The sequence below is a fragment of the Sceloporus undulatus genome, chromosome 2 (assembly GCF_019175285.1).
Source record: "Sceloporus undulatus isolate JIND9_A2432 ecotype Alabama chromosome 2, SceUnd_v1.1, whole genome shotgun sequence".
Lineage (NCBI taxonomy): Eukaryota > Metazoa > Chordata > Lepidosauria > Squamata > Phrynosomatidae > Sceloporus > Sceloporus undulatus.
This window is the reverse complement of record NC_056523.1, coordinates 139,762,064-139,779,030: the sequence shown is the minus strand read 5'-3', so window position 1 is coordinate 139,779,030 and position 16,967 is coordinate 139,762,064. Positions and strand designations below refer to the sequence as shown.

General features: G+C 40.5%; 1 protein-coding gene across 1 annotated transcript in view; it reads left to right on the top strand.

Moving 5' to 3' along the window:
* The first annotated feature begins 8,395 nt into the window (after window positions 1-8,395).
* Window positions 8,396-16,967, top strand: part of LOC121920416 (5-hydroxytryptamine receptor 3A-like) — an 11,642-nt gene continuing 3,070 nt past the window's right edge. Inside the window, exons 1-5 of the mRNA XM_042447554.1 lie at window positions 8,396-8,426; window positions 13,048-13,205; window positions 14,475-14,519; window positions 14,635-14,744; window positions 15,823-15,992. Coding sequence (XP_042303488.1) covers window positions 13,134-13,205; window positions 14,475-14,519; window positions 14,635-14,744; window positions 15,823-15,992 — 397 coding nt within the window. The 5' untranslated portion in view covers window positions 8,396-8,426; window positions 13,048-13,133. The remainder of the gene's footprint in view (window positions 8,427-13,047; window positions 13,206-14,474; window positions 14,520-14,634; window positions 14,745-15,822; window positions 15,993-16,967) is intronic.

Below are 16,967 nucleotides of genomic sequence, written 5' to 3'. Positions count from 1 at the left end.
GCTGATGTAAAATGCTAATCAAGTCCAAATTTAAGAAGAAGAAAAATTGATGTACCTCTGTTGGAGGTCGAAACCTCAAGTAGAAAAGTCCCGTATTTGAGTTCTGACAGCCATGCTGTGGAAGTGTCACCACAGAGTAGTCCGCACCCCATCTTTAAAATCTTGAAAAGCCATGCACCACCCCAATGACACCTCTAGCCATGGCACTGACAGTAGAATCAGAATGCTAGAATGATATGTAGTGTGAAATTCAAGGGCTGCATGATTCCCAGCATTTTTCTGGAAGAAGTGGAAGGATACTACAGCAAACAGAGATTTTTGCAGCTCAGATCCGGGGTGACTCCTGGTTCAGCTATGCGAATTCATGTTATAACGTGAATGTTTTATCAAACCTGGTTGCCCTTCTGTTGCTCTTCCAAATCGAGGGGGAATCGAATCCAAGGCAAGTCACGTGAATGCAGATTCAAGCAACGCGGAGTGAGTGCACATTATATTACCACACCGGTGGTTCAACGATTTGAATCGGCCCCTTGCGCATGCTCAGTGGGGGTCTGAACGCATTGTGATCTTGTATGTTTCTGGTGAAAAAGGGCACAAAATTCTTTTTCCCTGTTTCGCGTAATTGCGTGAATATATTTGCCTCGTGAATTTTTGTGTGTCTTCTCATCCCCCTTTTTATTTTCCCTTCCATTTCAGCAATTTCAACACACACACAGAATAGACAGATAGATATACATATCTGTAAATTCCATTCATGCACATACACACATTCTATATAGTCCAAAAAATGGTTGCCTACAAAACACACCTCCTCCTCTAACATAGCGGCTTGAGAAGTGCACCTGGGGGATGGGGGGATCAGGAAAATGAAGGAAACCATAGCGCCCCCCCCCACCATTGCAGACAGGAGGTTAGGAAGACCCAAAATGAAAAACAGGGTCCTGCCAGTTCACATTGTAACGTGAAAGTTTAAAAGTGCATAACCCCCAGGAATGGTTCAGTTTATTCAGCGACAATGGAGAAACAACGCCCCCACCCTCGGTTTCCCTAAAGTGAAAGGACCACCGAAAAGGAAATGGGGGAAAATTTCAGCGCCACATATGGGAAATTTGCAACCTGGGAGGTTTCAGTGGTGTACCAGAGCAGAAGCCAAAGTTGCATTCCCACCCAGACCAATTTCAGAGTGAAATCGGAGTGAGCTGAAGGTGAATCTGTGAATTTACTTTCCCGAATTCATCAAAATGAGGGGTCCACTTTGGATTCACTGCGAAGCGCCATGGAAGGAAGCTCCCATAGAAAGGAATCGTGTCGATAACACATTCATGTTATGACATGGAATTCGCCATCGTGGATCGCAGTCACGTCGGATCTGGTGCAAAACCCCCCCCAAAAAAAACCTCCATGTGATCAAACACCTTGGACCTAAGATCAGTAGGAGTTAACAGGGGAAATGACTGGGGAGAGAGGCTTGTCTTTGGCTTTCTTCTAGATCTAGTTTGTGCTTGGGAACCAGAAATGGCTCCCACCAGAGCAAGCCCCGAAAGTTGCCAAAGTATAGTTTCCTCAGAATTCATAGGAATCATTTGGTGGAAATAAGGAGGCGGGGACAATCCTTGACACATCTTTTTTTTTTTAAAGTACAAGCTGGTTATAATTTATAATCCAGTGTGTTATAACAAAACAAGTGATACCTAAAATATAATTCAGTCAATTAAAACATTTTACCAGAGACACAGCAATAAAATGGCAGCAAGATTGATTGAATCTTTAAAAGCCATTGAACAAAATTGGTTTTTTGAAACCTTTATATAATTGCAGCTGAGGGAATCAGCTGTATATCCCTTGGGAGAAACTGCACATGGCGTGTGGAGACTCCTAAAACAGCTTTCTTCGTTGTTACCAATCTAACTGATCTTAAAGCATATCCAATTAATTAACTCTTGTACAAAGGGATGCTGACAGTTCTCAGCCCAACCCATTTCCCAAAAATCTGAGTGTTATTTTGACACTTGTAGCTTGGAAGTTGGACACTGGCTTGGCACTGTAGGTTGCCAATTACCTTAGGTCTTATGGTCATTTCTCATAAAAAATAACAATAAATAAAAACGTATGCAAAGGATCTTGTAGCACTTTTGAGACCAACTGAAAGAAGGAAGTTGTATCTACTAAGCACATGCTACCAACTTCGTTTTCCTCCTGATCTTCCAGACTAACACAGCTATGTCCTTTAAATAAAATAAATGACTTTTTTAAATCTAGAATTTTAACTAACCACGTAACTTGCTGAATGCCACCAGATTGCATTACGGACCAAGCTTAGGGAACTTATGGCGTTTTTTTTATGTGGGACTCATAAAATAACATCCGGGGTAGCCGTGTTGGCCCACACAAAACACAAAAACATGCCAAAAATCCACAAAACAACCTATTCTTTATTGGGCCAACCAAAAATAAAAAAAAAAAACTTACATCATGTCAATGGCTTCTTCACAGGAAAGGTATTAAAATCGCGAAGGAGAAAGAATACAAAGTCACGGCCTAGATTTTGCCATATGTTGTTTATGTTGTTGTTAGTTAAGTTGGTCTGAAGCAGCCGTGGTTCCCAACCTTCTCGAGTCGCGACCCTTTAATACAGTTCCTCTTGTTGTGGTTGACCAAACCCAGTGAAATATTTTCGTGCTACTTCATAACTGTACTTAAATAGGTGTTTTCCAATGGTCTTAGGCGACCCCCATGAAAGGGTCATTCAACCCCAAAGGGGTCCGACCCACAGATTGGGAACCACTGTCTGAAGGGAATCAGTGCAGGCAGGGCACACTCTCTCTCTGGCATTGTGGGCTCTGGATGATAAAAGAGCTTTAAAATCCAGGCAATAAAATTTCAACTCCATTAGCACTAGAAAATCCACTTTCTTGAGATCCAGTTGGTTTTGAATGGATGAGGCTACCCATCCTTTCTTAGGTGAGAACAAGAATTCCTCAAGAAGCCTCTGTTCTATTGCATCTGGAAAACATTAGGTGCTGTATAGTTTGTTGTTAACCTGCAGTCAAATAAACTTTGTATTATGGTGCCACCATGTCGAAAACTCTCAAAATCACCCTGCTCAGTTCTTGCAGACTCAGAGCTGTGCTTCCTTGGTTGGTCTATCCATCTGGAACGCAGTCTTCCTCTTCTCCATGTCTTCTATTGTATCAAGCATTATTGTATTTTCTAGTGAGTCATGTCTTCTCATGATATGTCCCAATTGTGACAGTCTCAGCTTAGTCATCTTGGTTTCTAAGAGAGTAGTTTAGGCTGATTTGCTTCGGGAACCATTTATTTCTCTTTTTAGCAGCCTGTAGTATTCTTAGAACTCATACACATTCCTTCTACCTCTACTCCTTCCCTCTTCTACCTCTGATATACTCATTAAGAGGAGTGAGAGAGTAATGAGGAGAAACTAGAAGGAATAAGTGCGTAAGGTAAGATATTTTTGGATAGAAAGGAACAGAACAGTTTAAGTTCACAGGAAAGAAAAAGAAATTAACCATAGCAAACATGTAAATGAATGATAGAACATAGTAATTTACGTATAGCAACTATATGTTTAGATATATGTTATCTAAAGAGTGTTTATGTTAATTTACTTCTTTTTCCCTATTTTCTATATGTGTCTTAATTCTATGTGTGCTATAGATGTTGATGTATAGCACTGCATGTCTTTTTTGTTTAATAAATTAATTAAAACAAAAAAAGAACTCTTCTCCAGCGCACATATTCAAATGATTTATTTTCTTCCCATCAACTTTCTTCCCCATCTAGCTTCATAACCTTACACAAATAGAAAATACGATGACAATGACCATCTTAAATTGTTTAGTTCTTTGATGAGCTGCCCTTCCAAGTCTTAGAGTTTTTTCTGATTCCTGACTGTAGCCTCCAAGTCACGATATGGGAATTCTTGAACAATTTCCATGTCTCCATTGTCCCTTTAAAGTGATGTAATTGTGTTGTTTAAATGTTCCCTGAACCTACATTTGCACTTTCTTCCTTGGCTTTCTTCAGTAATTTTCCGAGTCTTCTGTTATTTCTGCGAGGGTATGTGTCATCTGTATATCTTAAATTGCAGATTTGTGTTGTGTTTGCCTCCAAGTCTTCTTCTTTTAACTAATGTCACTCCTATCACAGTTTTCTTGGCAAGTTTCTTTCAGAGGGGTTTTGCCATTTCCATCCTCTGGGCTGAGAGAGTGTGACTTATTGCCCAAGGTTGTGGGTTGTCGTGCCCAGACCCTTCTTTGGAGGGGAGAATTCAAAGCTATATCGCCTGGTGTTAGCTGTTTGAGTCAGTTAGTAGAGATTTGTAGCACCTTTGGGACTCACTGGAAGAAAGAGGTTTGCAGCAGGAGCTTCATAGACTTCAGCTACTTCCTCAGATAGTCCCAATGCACCTGAGGAAATATGACTTTGGTCTAGGAAAGCTCCTGCTGCCAACCTCTTTTTTCAGTGAGTCTCAAAGGTGCTACAGATCTCTTACAAGAAGTATAGTAACAAGCAAGCAGGGTGCCCCAGTGTCCTGACCGCAAAGAGGAGGAGGCACCACAAAATGTTAGAGCACTCAAGAACAAAATGGAGGACAGGACCAAATAAAAGCCCCAACACTCCTAGAAATGTAAGCCCTTGCTTTTTGCTGCTCAAATTGGAGGGCATTTGGGGATTCCTCTGGACAGGAGCTGGAAAAAATGTAGGACAGACCTGGAAAAGGAGGACCTCTGAAACTGCACTGATGTCAGTCCACTGAAGAGAAGCCTACAGCGTTTTTATGCAATGCAAGGGATGTGATGAGGAATACATTTAAAAGGGAGGGGGAAGGGAGCCCCCCCCCCGCCGTGCCAAATAAAGCCTGACTGCTCTAGAAAGGAGGAGGAAGAAGGAAAAAAAAAGGTTTCACCCCGATGGACTCGAACCCACAATCCCTGGCTTAGGAGGCCAGTGCCTTATCCATTAGCCACTGGGGCTTGGATAGCAAAGCTGCGCAGGCGGCGCTACTTAACGCTCTCACAGCTGCACTGCTCCCTCTGCCTCTCTCAAAGGTCTTCCACTGGGGCTCACTCATGCAGGAAACCCGCGCCACGTTTTCTGCCAGCCCTCCATAGCAGAGAATGGCCAATCTGCCAATAGGAGATCACCTAATCGATCTCCAGTGGGACTGCAACTGCCAGCACGGCCCATGGCCATGACGATGGGCTCTGCAGTCCAGCAACAATCTGGGAGCGGACACATCCCTCCGCCTGCTTGGAAATGGATTCATTTCAGGAATGCAAAAGGACAGACAGGGCTGCATCCACACTGCAGAAATATCCGGGTTGAGACTGTTTTAGCTGCCCTGGCTCAGTGCTAGGGATTCTGGGAACTGTAGTTTTGTGAGCCATTTAGCCTTCTCGTCAGAGAGAGCTCTTGTGCCCCAATAAGTACATTTCCATTCCCAGGATCCCTAGCACTGAGCCAGGGCACTAAAGCGGTTCAAAGTGGATTATTTCTGCAGTGTGTTTTGGCTTGATGTAAAACCTGTCTTCATCACCATCCTTGTAGCTGCGCTTAGGCTTTCGAAATGGCACTCTTAATAACCGGTATGAAAAATAACATAATGTCCTAACCAAATCACGTGGAAATGTCATTCCTAATACATGCAAAATATATGTGGGCTGGTATCTTGAGTATCTGTGAGGTGGAAGAAGCCCCTTGAGGAGGAGGGGGTGGCACTTCGCAGAGGGTCTCGCTGAACTAGATACAGACATATGAGAACTATCTGATTTACACATGGAAGAGACATGGAAAAGCCAGGGTTCTGGAGTCATGGCCCTGGGCCTTGAGGGGGAAGCACACTTCTCCTGGCATCCCTGGACTGAAAACCTTCTGATCAATGGCTGGATGATGAGGCCTTGTCCTGAGGGGAGGGGGGGGGGGGGCTGTGTTTAAAGTGTTAGTTACCTTTTTTTAAAAAAGTATTCTAATTTTAAAACAACAATCTGTTTTGATATTGAAAATAGTTTGATCCCATTTTAACATCATGTTTGTTTAACTTTGTACTGTATTTTAGACTGTTTGGTCCCTATTTTGGTGGTGGTGGGGGGGGGGGAACACAACATCTGTTGTTGTTCTTGTTGTTGCTGTGGATGAGACCTCTCCCCAGCCTCCCTTTGCTGCCCTGCTCTGCTCAGGTCCTGCAGACTCCAGCCATGGCTCCTTAATAAGAGTCCATCCATCTGGCAAGTGGCCTCCCTCTCTTTCTACTTCCCTTACCATTCCTAGCAATATTGTTTTCCCCATGAATCCTTCCTTCTCATGATGTGCCAAGTACAAAGCTCGTTTCATCATCCTAATTTCCAGGGAGGTTTCTGCTTGATCTGTCCAAGAGGCCCATTTGTTTGTCCTTTGGCTGTCTAGGGATCCTCAGCATCTTCTCCAGCACCACTTCTCAATGAATGGATCTCTTCCTATCTTCTTCCTTAACTGTCCAGCTCTCACCTGCCTTCATGGAATGGGAATATAATAATAATAATAATAATAATATATTTCTATTTCCCAACTCTCCCAATGGATCGGGCGGGATTACAACCATAAAACAACAATGACATCTAAATTACATGCAACAAAACATTGCTTTAAAAATACAATTCATACAATGGCTTGATGATTCTGACTTTCATGCTCAGTGCAACAACAAATTATTATTATTATTATTCAATACATCAAAAACCACCAAACGTGATACTTTATTGGACCAACCAAAATCCACTGGCTTCTTCAGTTGCACATGTATTTTGTGCGTTTTGGTTGGCCCCATAAAGGTATCACTGTTGGTGTGTTTTTGTTTGAAAGATGTATTGTTCGATTTTAATAAAGGAGTGAACAAAACGACCCATTCTTCCACCCCAGATGGGACTCGAAACCACAATCCCTGGCTTAGAGGCCAGTGCCTTATCCATTAGGCCACTGGGCAGATGTGCTCATTCATTCTTCTCTTCTTGCCTCCATTTTGTGCAATGCAGAGGCCCCTTGGTTCTTTCCTTAGCAGCCATAGATGCAAGCCTCAAAGTAGTGGCCTTCAGAAGCTTCCCTGCAGCAGGGGACTTGCCAAAAGGATCATCATCAAGGAGGCACAAATATTATTAGTAAACTTTATTTACAAAGTACAAGATTAAAACAAAAAATTACTGGTCCCTGATATATGGGGTTGCAAAGGGGGGGGGATATTGTGATTTAATACTTTAATCACTTTATTTCATAGTTAAGAATACAGGAGTTTTTCTATTTTAACACCCACTTCTGTATGTTTTAATTGCATTGTTGTTGTTTTTAATTTGTAACCACTTTGTGTCCCATTTTTTTTTGAGGGGGGAAGCCAGGATGTAAATAAATATAGTGATGATGGGTGATTTTTTTTAAGATTAGGTTTTCTTCAATTTTGTATGTTTTAAATTTTAACTTCGTAGGTTTAAATTACTGTAGGTTTTATTGTTATTATTTTATATTTATGATATCCTGCCTTTCTCTCAAGGGCTGGGACTCAGGTGTTTGGGCTTACAACATGGAATAAAAAAATTTTAATTGCTTAAAAAAAAAATTAATTTTTATTTAATTTAATTTAATTATTTTAATTTTATTAATTTAATTCATATATCCATTGTCTTTTAACATTTATTTTTAATTTAATTTGTTTATTTTATTAATTTAATTCATATTTTCATTGTCTTTAAAAATTAATTTAAATTTAATTTAATATTTTATTTTATAAATTAAATTCATATTTGAATAGTCTTTTTAAAAATGTTGTTGGATGTGTTTTTTTATATTGTGGGCCGCCTTGGGTCCCTTTTTTGGGAGAAAGGCGACATAGAAATATATTGATGATGATGATGATGATGATGATGCTGATGATGATGCTGATGATGATGATGATGATGGGGAGCCAGTGTGAGAGAGCATGGTGCAGTGGCTTGAGCACTGAACAATGAATGACTCTGGAGAGGCTTTGATTCTCTGTTTCTCTGAACAAATCTTCAAGAAAACCCCATGACAGGGTCGCTCAGGGCACACAACCAGCTACAAATCCCAGAATTCCACAGCACTGAGCCAAGGGACTTAAAGCGCAGTCAACGCTCTCCCACTTGGCACTAGGTTTCCTGTCCTTCTGCATAAAAGAAATGGAATTGGGACCCGCACCCAGCCTTCCCAGTTGCTTCTCTCGAGAGAGAGAAGGGGGCCATTCCTGGATAATGTCCTTATAATTAATTTTCCGGACTGAATATTGATTAAAATCCGCTTTCTAATGGAAACCGGCTAAAACGTATCGACCACAGAGGACTCGAACCCTCAATCTTCTGATCCGAAGTAGACGCCTTATCCATTAGGCCACGCGGTCACCGGCGGGAAGAGCTGCCCTGCTGGTAAACAGAAAGTATACAACGGAGGCGCTTCCAGGGGGTTTTGGGGGAAAGAAGAGGAGCTCTCTGAGCCATTAAATCCTTTTAAACTGAGTGCGTAATTGTTGAATATTGTCTTCCCACGGGAGCGGTACAATAAAATAGAATAAAATATAACAATTACAACAACAATTGCAAAACAGTTTAACAAGATTATTCATATGAGTTATTAATGTTAATTTAATTAATAATACTAATACAGTTATAGTAATAATACAATCACAACTACTACATAATAATAATGCACAAAATAATAGTTATAATAATATTTTATAATTAAATAAATTTATTTTTAAAATGATTTATAATAGTATTATATATAATATAATACTAGTAACAGTTAATATAATATTAAACAAATATATAATATATATATATAATAATTCATAACAAATTACAATGATTATATAATTAATTTATAAATATATAATAATTGTGTTATGATATATTATTTTTTTGTTGTTATTAGATTTTCAGTAAAGGCCATCTTGACTCCGTCACCACTGCAGAAATAATCCAGATTGTTTTAAGAGCCATGGCTCAATGCTTGGAATTCTGGGATTTGTGGCACTAGAGCTCTCTGACAGAGAAGGCTAAATGCCTCACAACACTACAAATCCAGAATTCCACAGCATTGAGCCATGGCTATTAAAACCGTGTCAAACTGGGTTATTTCTGCAGTGTGGATGCAGCCTAAAAGTGGATGCCATTGGTAGTATCAGGGGAATTGGAGCTCATCTGCATTGTGGAAATAATGCCGTTTGATACCACTTTAACTGCCATGGCTCTATCCTATGGAAGTATGGGATTTATAGTTTTGGAGGCATTTAGCCTTCTCTCTCAGAGACGTCAGGTGCCCCAACAAACTACAATTCCCGTTCAATAGCTTGAGACATGGCAGTTAAAGGAGTGTTAAACTGGATTATTCCTGCAGTGCAGGATATGGCCTAGAGTGCTGTACACAGGGATATGTCTGCCACATGGGTGGGAATTTGCTTTGTACAGTTGGCCCCCACATCTGCCGCTTGACTTTTGCAGATTATATTTGCCGTTTGATTAAAATGTTCTCTCTAGGAATCTCCAGGTCTCTAGAGCAATTCTGCTAGACTTGACCAGAGTTGTGCTGGAGACCTAGATGCTGCTAGAGAAAATTAGACCTCTCTAGGCATTTTTAGATCCTCCAGCATGATTCTATGATCAAGTCTGGCAGATGTTGACCACAGAGTTGCACTGAAGGACCTGGAGATTCCTAGACTGTCTTCTCTCAGGTAAAAAAGAATAGTGTTTTTTATGTGCAGTTTTTTCCACTTCACAGGGGTCCTTAACCCTAACCCCGTGAATGTGGAGGGACCACTGTATTGTTCTTTTCAAGGATGTAACTGTGTTAGTCTTTTGCGAAAACCCAAAAGTATTAACAATTACCTTATCTAACCAACATAATCCACCAATAAAGACAAACTCAATTTACTTGATGGAGCTTTTGCAGACTGCAGCCCCCTTCTTCAGACGTACGAAATGTTGCCTCAGTTGGAAGATGTCTGTAAGAGTGGGATGATGTAAACTGAAACTACACTGGGAAAATAATACAGCCTTGCTTCGCAGTCCCAGTGCAATACACTATGTTCCCCCCAGACAGTGCAGTTTGAAATTTGACCTTTTATTTCCTAAGGCATTTTTTACACTTCATTTTAGTCTGTGGTTTCGGAGAGTACAAGGATGTGTGTACTGTATGTTCCTTCAAGTCAGCTAGCCTGTTGATTTATTGGTTTGTTGTTGTTGTGTGCCTTCAAGTCATTTCCAACTTATAGCGACCCTAAGGCAAAGCTATCCTGGAATTTTCTTGGCAAGTTTCATTAGAGGAGGTTTGCCATTGCCTTCTTCTGAAGCTGAGAGAGTGTGAGTTGTCCAAGGTCACCCAGTGGGTTGCACAGCTAAACCGGGATTTGAATCCTGGTCCCCCTAATCCAACACTACGCCATTGGCTCTCATTGACTTAGAAGGACCTCATAAATTCCATAGGTTTTCTTAAGCAAGGAATAGTCAGAGGTGATTCCCTCTGAAATATTGCTTACAGCACTGGGCATTTTTTGGTGCCCCCTTCAAAGATAGATGAGATCTTTTTCTATTTTACCATGAGTCTTGCAGACTGGATTGGTTGTAGAGAGAAACTGGGCAGAGAAGACAGTCGTGTCAGAAGAAGGTCTTCTGGATCAGGTTAAGTCCATTTCTATCAACAGTGGCCAGGAAAAATCAGTACATTCCCCCTTTGCACTCCAGACATGTGCAAAATATTGACTATAGATGCTGCATGTATTAATCACTCAGAGCCTCTGAACCCACACTCTTTCCTTGGCTTTAACTTTTAATATTTGGCACCTGATTTGCAGGTGATTTATGTCCTTTTGGGGTTGGGGGAGAGGGAGGGATGTCTTATGGAGCAAGCACAGGGCAACAACATGTCCTAATCACAAAGGAGAACAAGGCACTGCAAAATGAGGACACTTAAGAAAGATGGGGGGCATTCCAACATAAAAGCTAAAATATTATTATACAGTAATGTAATTTCGTTCTTTTTAGTCCTGCTCAAAATGGAGGACATTTGGAATAGATGCTGGACAGAAGGTTGAAATGTAGGACATATCCTGGAAAGGAGGACACCTGGTCACCCTGAGCAAGCACCATAAGCCACTTTCCTAAAGTAAAGCACTATTGGATTCTGTGGGACTACTTCTAAGCCGATCTGTGTAAGATTGCAACACAATCTTAACTTCTACATCCACTTCCCTGGGAGTAAGCCCTATTGAACTCGTGGGACTTACTGAGACATGCATAGGGTTGTGCTGCTAAGGCTGCAACTTTGTACACACTTTGATGGGGACAATGCCAGAGTGCTACTGAGAAGGACAACAGCTGTGCCAAACTGGTGTGCACAAGTGAAGCTCTATGAAGTGCACATGGCGTGCAGGAAAACAAAACCAGGCTGAAAAGCTAGTAAAACCTGATATTTAGTAGTGGATTGTACAGATGTGAAAGCTGGACAGTGAAGAAAGCAGATAGGAAGAAAATTCTGTGAATTCTGTTGTAAGGAATTCCAACATGCAAAATATTCCAAAAACCAACATTTTTTCCATGGATGGCTGAGATACTGACACCTTTTCTTTCTGATGGTTTAATATGCAAACTCTGTTTCATGCACAATATTATTAAAAATTTATATAAAATTAACTTTAGGCTTGTATATAAGGTGTATATGAAACAAAATGAATTCTGTGTTTAGACTTGGGTTCCATCTGCAAGTTTACACATCTGCAAATACAGGTATTTCAAAATAAAAAATCAACAATACTTCTAGTCCCAAATAAGGGAGACTCAATCTATACAGTATTGTTGATGTTTTATTAGTACTGCACTATGAATTACTGTCCACTTTTCATGGGTTCTGCTCTCCTAATAACTCTCACAACAACTGAAAAGTAGTCTTGGAAATGGCCACGGCTACTGGTAAATTGCATGACCAACCAGAGATTTGAATTGGATCTCCCTATTCCAAGTCCAGTACTTTAGGCACTATCCTACCTGGTACTATCAGATCATTGGTACTTTCTTTAAAAATTACAAATATTGAAACACAGTGGAAGAAACAAATGCAACAATTAATGTGTTGGAGTTGCATAATGTGTACTATTAGAATAATGAGCATAATAAACAAATTAGATGCCCAAATTTGAGGAAATGGAATGCAGCCAGACTACCTGAGACAGAGTATTCACTCTGTCCCATGGGTGGGCCAGTCCTAAGTATGGCTCTATCCACAAGTCCCATTGTGCATTTTCTCAATTCAAGTGCATCATATTGTTAGACAGCCAGAAGTATAATATTGCCCTGTAAATGTAATAATAATTGCAGTTTAATAACATTTGCAAAGAGTGCAGTAATGCACTCAAGATTGCCTAGGGAGCAACACTCAAAGAAGAGTTAGCAGTAATGGACCCTAATGAGCAGCTACTTTTTATTAATTATAATATCAAGAGGAAAAGGAAGCAAATGTCTTAAGGGCATGATCTCATCCTTAGGCCAATCAGCATAAAGAGAAAGTTGCTGATGAAGAGCTAATTATGAGCAAATGCCTAGAAGCAAAATTAATAGCTATAAATATGAAATGCATCATCTCACAGCTAAGAGAGAAATGTAATGTTGAGACATTGCTGTTCCATACCTCAGTGTATAAAGCAACCTAGCAGTTCCTTGGGTTTACTCTTATATGCTTTTTTAATATCTGAGAACACAGAAGAATGTGGAGAGAGATCATAATTAGCCTTCTCATCTTTTGGGTGCCAGGTAAGACCATTTGTTCTCCTCTTATATACCCTACAGGAATGCGAAGATCTGACAGCTGTGGCATGGGGCAACCGGCTTGGTGGATTAATGGTCTACAGAGGGGGGAAAGCAGTTTGCTATCCATTGGCTGTTGCATTGAACCACAAAGTATGAGATGAGGAAGACCAAGGGCTGTCTGTTCAGTCTAGAACAAAGACTTTGGATTTTCCCATACCAATACATTTCTTCTAATTTTTGTCCCTACTAGAAGCCACTCTGAAACAGGTCTGTAGTTACCATGATGTGGTTGAGTATCTAAACATCACTTCTAATAAAGAACTCCTCTTATACACCATGCCTAAGAAGAACTGGAAAACCCCCTTTGAAGTGGGCCTAGACTTCACCTTGGTTTCCATCCTTTCAGTGGTAAGAAAGAAGTATTCATAATATCTTTGCTTTCCCTTCGCATGACTAGTCCAGATATGTGGGTGAAGGAGTAGGGGTCAAAGCAACCTTAGGAACAAAGAGCTCTTTCAAAAAAAAGAACATAAAACTTCAGGCTTTTATTTCTTCTTGCAGTGGAAGAAACAGCTTTATGAAAGTTACCATATATACTCAACTATAAATCGACATTATGTATAAGTCAAGGGCAGGTTTTGGGGCCAACATGGATTTTGATATGACCCATGTATATGTTGAGGGTAAAATTTCAGGTTATATAACAAAGGATCTAAAGCATGAAGCAAAGGAAAATAATGCCAAAGAACTTACAAAATTCCAGCAGATAACAGTTTGTGCGTGCGCTAAAGGCTTGATGGATGAGAGTACAGTGGTGCCTCGGGTTACGAAATTAATTCGTTCCGCGGCCGCTTTCGTAACCCGAAAAGCCTTCGTAAGCCGAATTGCCATAGGCGCTAATGGGGAAAAGCCGCGATTCCGTGCGAAAAAGCCGAAAAAAGCACCAAAAGTTTTTTCGTAACCCGAAAAAACATTCGTAACCCGGAACAATGATTCCCTATGGGATTTTTTCGTATCCCGAAAATTTCGTAACCTGGGTATTTCGTATCCCGAGGTACCACTGTAGAAGGGGATCATTGCTCCCAGAACTGATTTCTTGCCTTTCACCAGGGAATGGTTTCTTTTTTTATGTGTCAAAGTGCAGTACTTAGATTGACACATAGATAAGTTGACTTTTGGGAGGTCAATTTTTTAATTAAAATTTCTAGACTTATACATATAGATTAAGCTAGAAAATTCACCAAGGAAAAGCAAGTTTGCCTTTCCAAATGCAATCCTATCCCCCACTGCCCAGGAGGAATCTCCATTGGAGCCAATTGGAATCATGTCTGAGTACAGCCTAGCTCTGCCTACGAATGAAGTCCAATCCTCCAGCATATGAACTTGTAAAACTTTTTCCTCCACTCACTCACCCACACTAGCAGCCTGCCAAGTTACCTGAAAGCAGCTCTGGAGTGCTTTCTCGGCTCTCAAGAGCCAATTTCAGGGTTGCAAAAGGAAACCTGCAGTAGGGAGGGAGAATCATGCCTTTTCCAGTTGGCCGGCCTGGGAACCTTCCACAATCTGTTTTTCTGCCAGTAGAAATCTACTATTGAATCCAGCCTGTCCCTTGATTTTTCAAGAAAGTTGGTGTAAAGGTTTTCTTCCAATAATATTTCCCTTTTTATTTATTTACAGAAAGAAAAATTGCAGGTGGTCACATTCTATTTCTGGCTTTATGTGGTAAGATTATTTTTCTGTCTTGTAAATGCAAACAGAACCATCATTCCAGGGAAACCCAGGCTATGATTAAAAAAACAACTAATCTTTGACTCTTTCCCTCCCCCTGCCCTGCTAGATCTGGACAAATGAGTTCCTCTCCTGGAATCCTTTGGACCTCTGTAACATTTCCAGTATCGCTCTTCCAGCAAAACTTCTTTGGGTCCCTGATATTTTCATTGATGAACGGTGAGTCAGTTTTTACTATATTTTGATGGTGCCTTCAGACTGCATTTTGAAACCAAGTTCAGCTGATTGTTGTGCCAGATTCAGCACTATGTATGGACAGGCTCATCCAAACTTTGGGTCAATTTATATCATACCATTTAATGGAGCTTCTTGTTGCTTCCGCATCCTAATATTCTCCTGACTTCAATAAAAAGATGGCACATTTCAGTTTATTTAGGCTTGTGATGTGCAGTTTGACCTTAGATGCAGGTGTGCCCAAATCCTCAAATACCCCAATATCTTTCCAGATTGTTACAATCTGCACACAGTATCCTTTTTCTCTCCCATGGCCTTATTAATTTCATTTTAATTTTTAATTTATATTCTCTAGAGCAATAGTGGTTAAAGGTAATGGGGTTATTATTGTGTTTGTTTTCTCTGAGCATGCTCTTCTCAATATACACAGACATGCTGTAGACAGTCTCCTGCAATGCTTCAATTCATATAAAAAGTGAGTATGAGGAATGTGGAGGTGATCTTGCAAAAGTGGCATTTCACTCATGCACTATAACTCTAAAAAAAAAAAAGAAAGAAAGATAGCTAGACTAGAGAAGAGAAGAAGCCCCCCCCCCCCTGTTCGATATGTCTTGGAATGAAAAAGAAACCGGTTCAAGAATGGGAATAAAATGTTACAGCAGATGCTGGGAATTGCCAGAAAATAGTGTAAGAAAACAGAAATGTTGTTTGAATAGTTTTTAAAAGCTAAGAACCAAATACTGTGATCTCATGACACGTTTACCCCCTCTTGAAAAGCCCACTCCTAGAAATCAAGCATAACAGATTCCATCCCAAGGTCTCTGCAAAAAATATCTGAAAGTGTTTACACTGTATAGACTACATGTATTTTTATGCTGCTTTTCAAGTATACAATACAGTATATTACTACATCATTCATTATCCATGAAGCCATCCTGTACTCATGTTCATACCTTCAATGGTAGTTACACTGATGAAAATGTTTTCCACATGGAAGCTAAATTTATGTGGCCCATTATTTGGGAAGTACTATCCTTTCTTAACTATCATGCTATGTCTTTAGAGCCGATGATGACAAGTACACACCCAGTCCTTTTATTAACATCTTATCTACGGGTCGCATTTATTTCTTACAATCGTATCGACTTACTTCCTCCTGCAACCTAGATGTCCATGCATTTCCTTTTGACCAACAAAAATGCAACTTAACAGTGACAGCTTCAGTATATCAAGGTAACCCAGCTAAGCACAGTTATATTTCTCTGAACTGTTGTGATTTTTGGCTTCCTCCTGTCATGCATGTACTTTTCAATGCACACTCCCAGTCTATACTCTGTGTATTCAAATCCTGTTTCATTTCTGAACTTCACCTCTTTTCCACCTATGCTTACAGTCACTAATACTCTTTCCTACTACAGCCACCATTCCCTGTTTTATTCATCATATATCTTTCATCACTGCATTCTTTCTTGTATATCTGGTCTGTCCTGCTCCCCACTCCCAATTCAGTGTCTTTGATGTCCTCAAATATTGAGCCAGTATTTATTTGATTTATTTATTTCATTTTTATATCACTTTTATTCCAGAAAGGAACCCATGGGTTGTTCTCATGGAGGTCTTTCTGGCCTGCATTCACAATCGCCATTCAGTGTGATCCCATATTATGGTTTTATTTGCATGCTAAACAAACTTATGCCATAGTATAAGATCGAACAATATGCATTTCAGGCCAGCACTACAGAATGCATGCTTGTTATGGGCTTATGACTGTGGATTTTTATTTGCAGGGAACAGCCAAGATCCTATTTGTGAAGCATAAAATACACATAAAATGGTCCCAAGAGGTGAAGGCTGTTACTTCTTCCCCAGCTGTGCAATGGTAGGCAGACAGCTCTCAGGCACAGCTCTGCCTCTCTGGTCATAGACTGGCCATGGCGGTGAACCTGGAAACTATCCAGCTTCATCAGTGCACAGCTAGGAGTGAAGAAGAAAGCTTCCCCCTGCCCCAAGGGCAAAGTTTGGTGTTTCCTCTTCAGCTGTGCAGTGGCAACTCAATAGAGCCCAGGCACAGCCCTGCGCAGTTAATGAATGGCTCTGAGTAGTAATGGAGTTGTGCCAAGGTACTGGGTACCTCCTTTGTCAGTGTCCCCAATGTACATATGGTGATATAACTGGGTGTACCTCTGCCAACATAAGATACTGACTGTG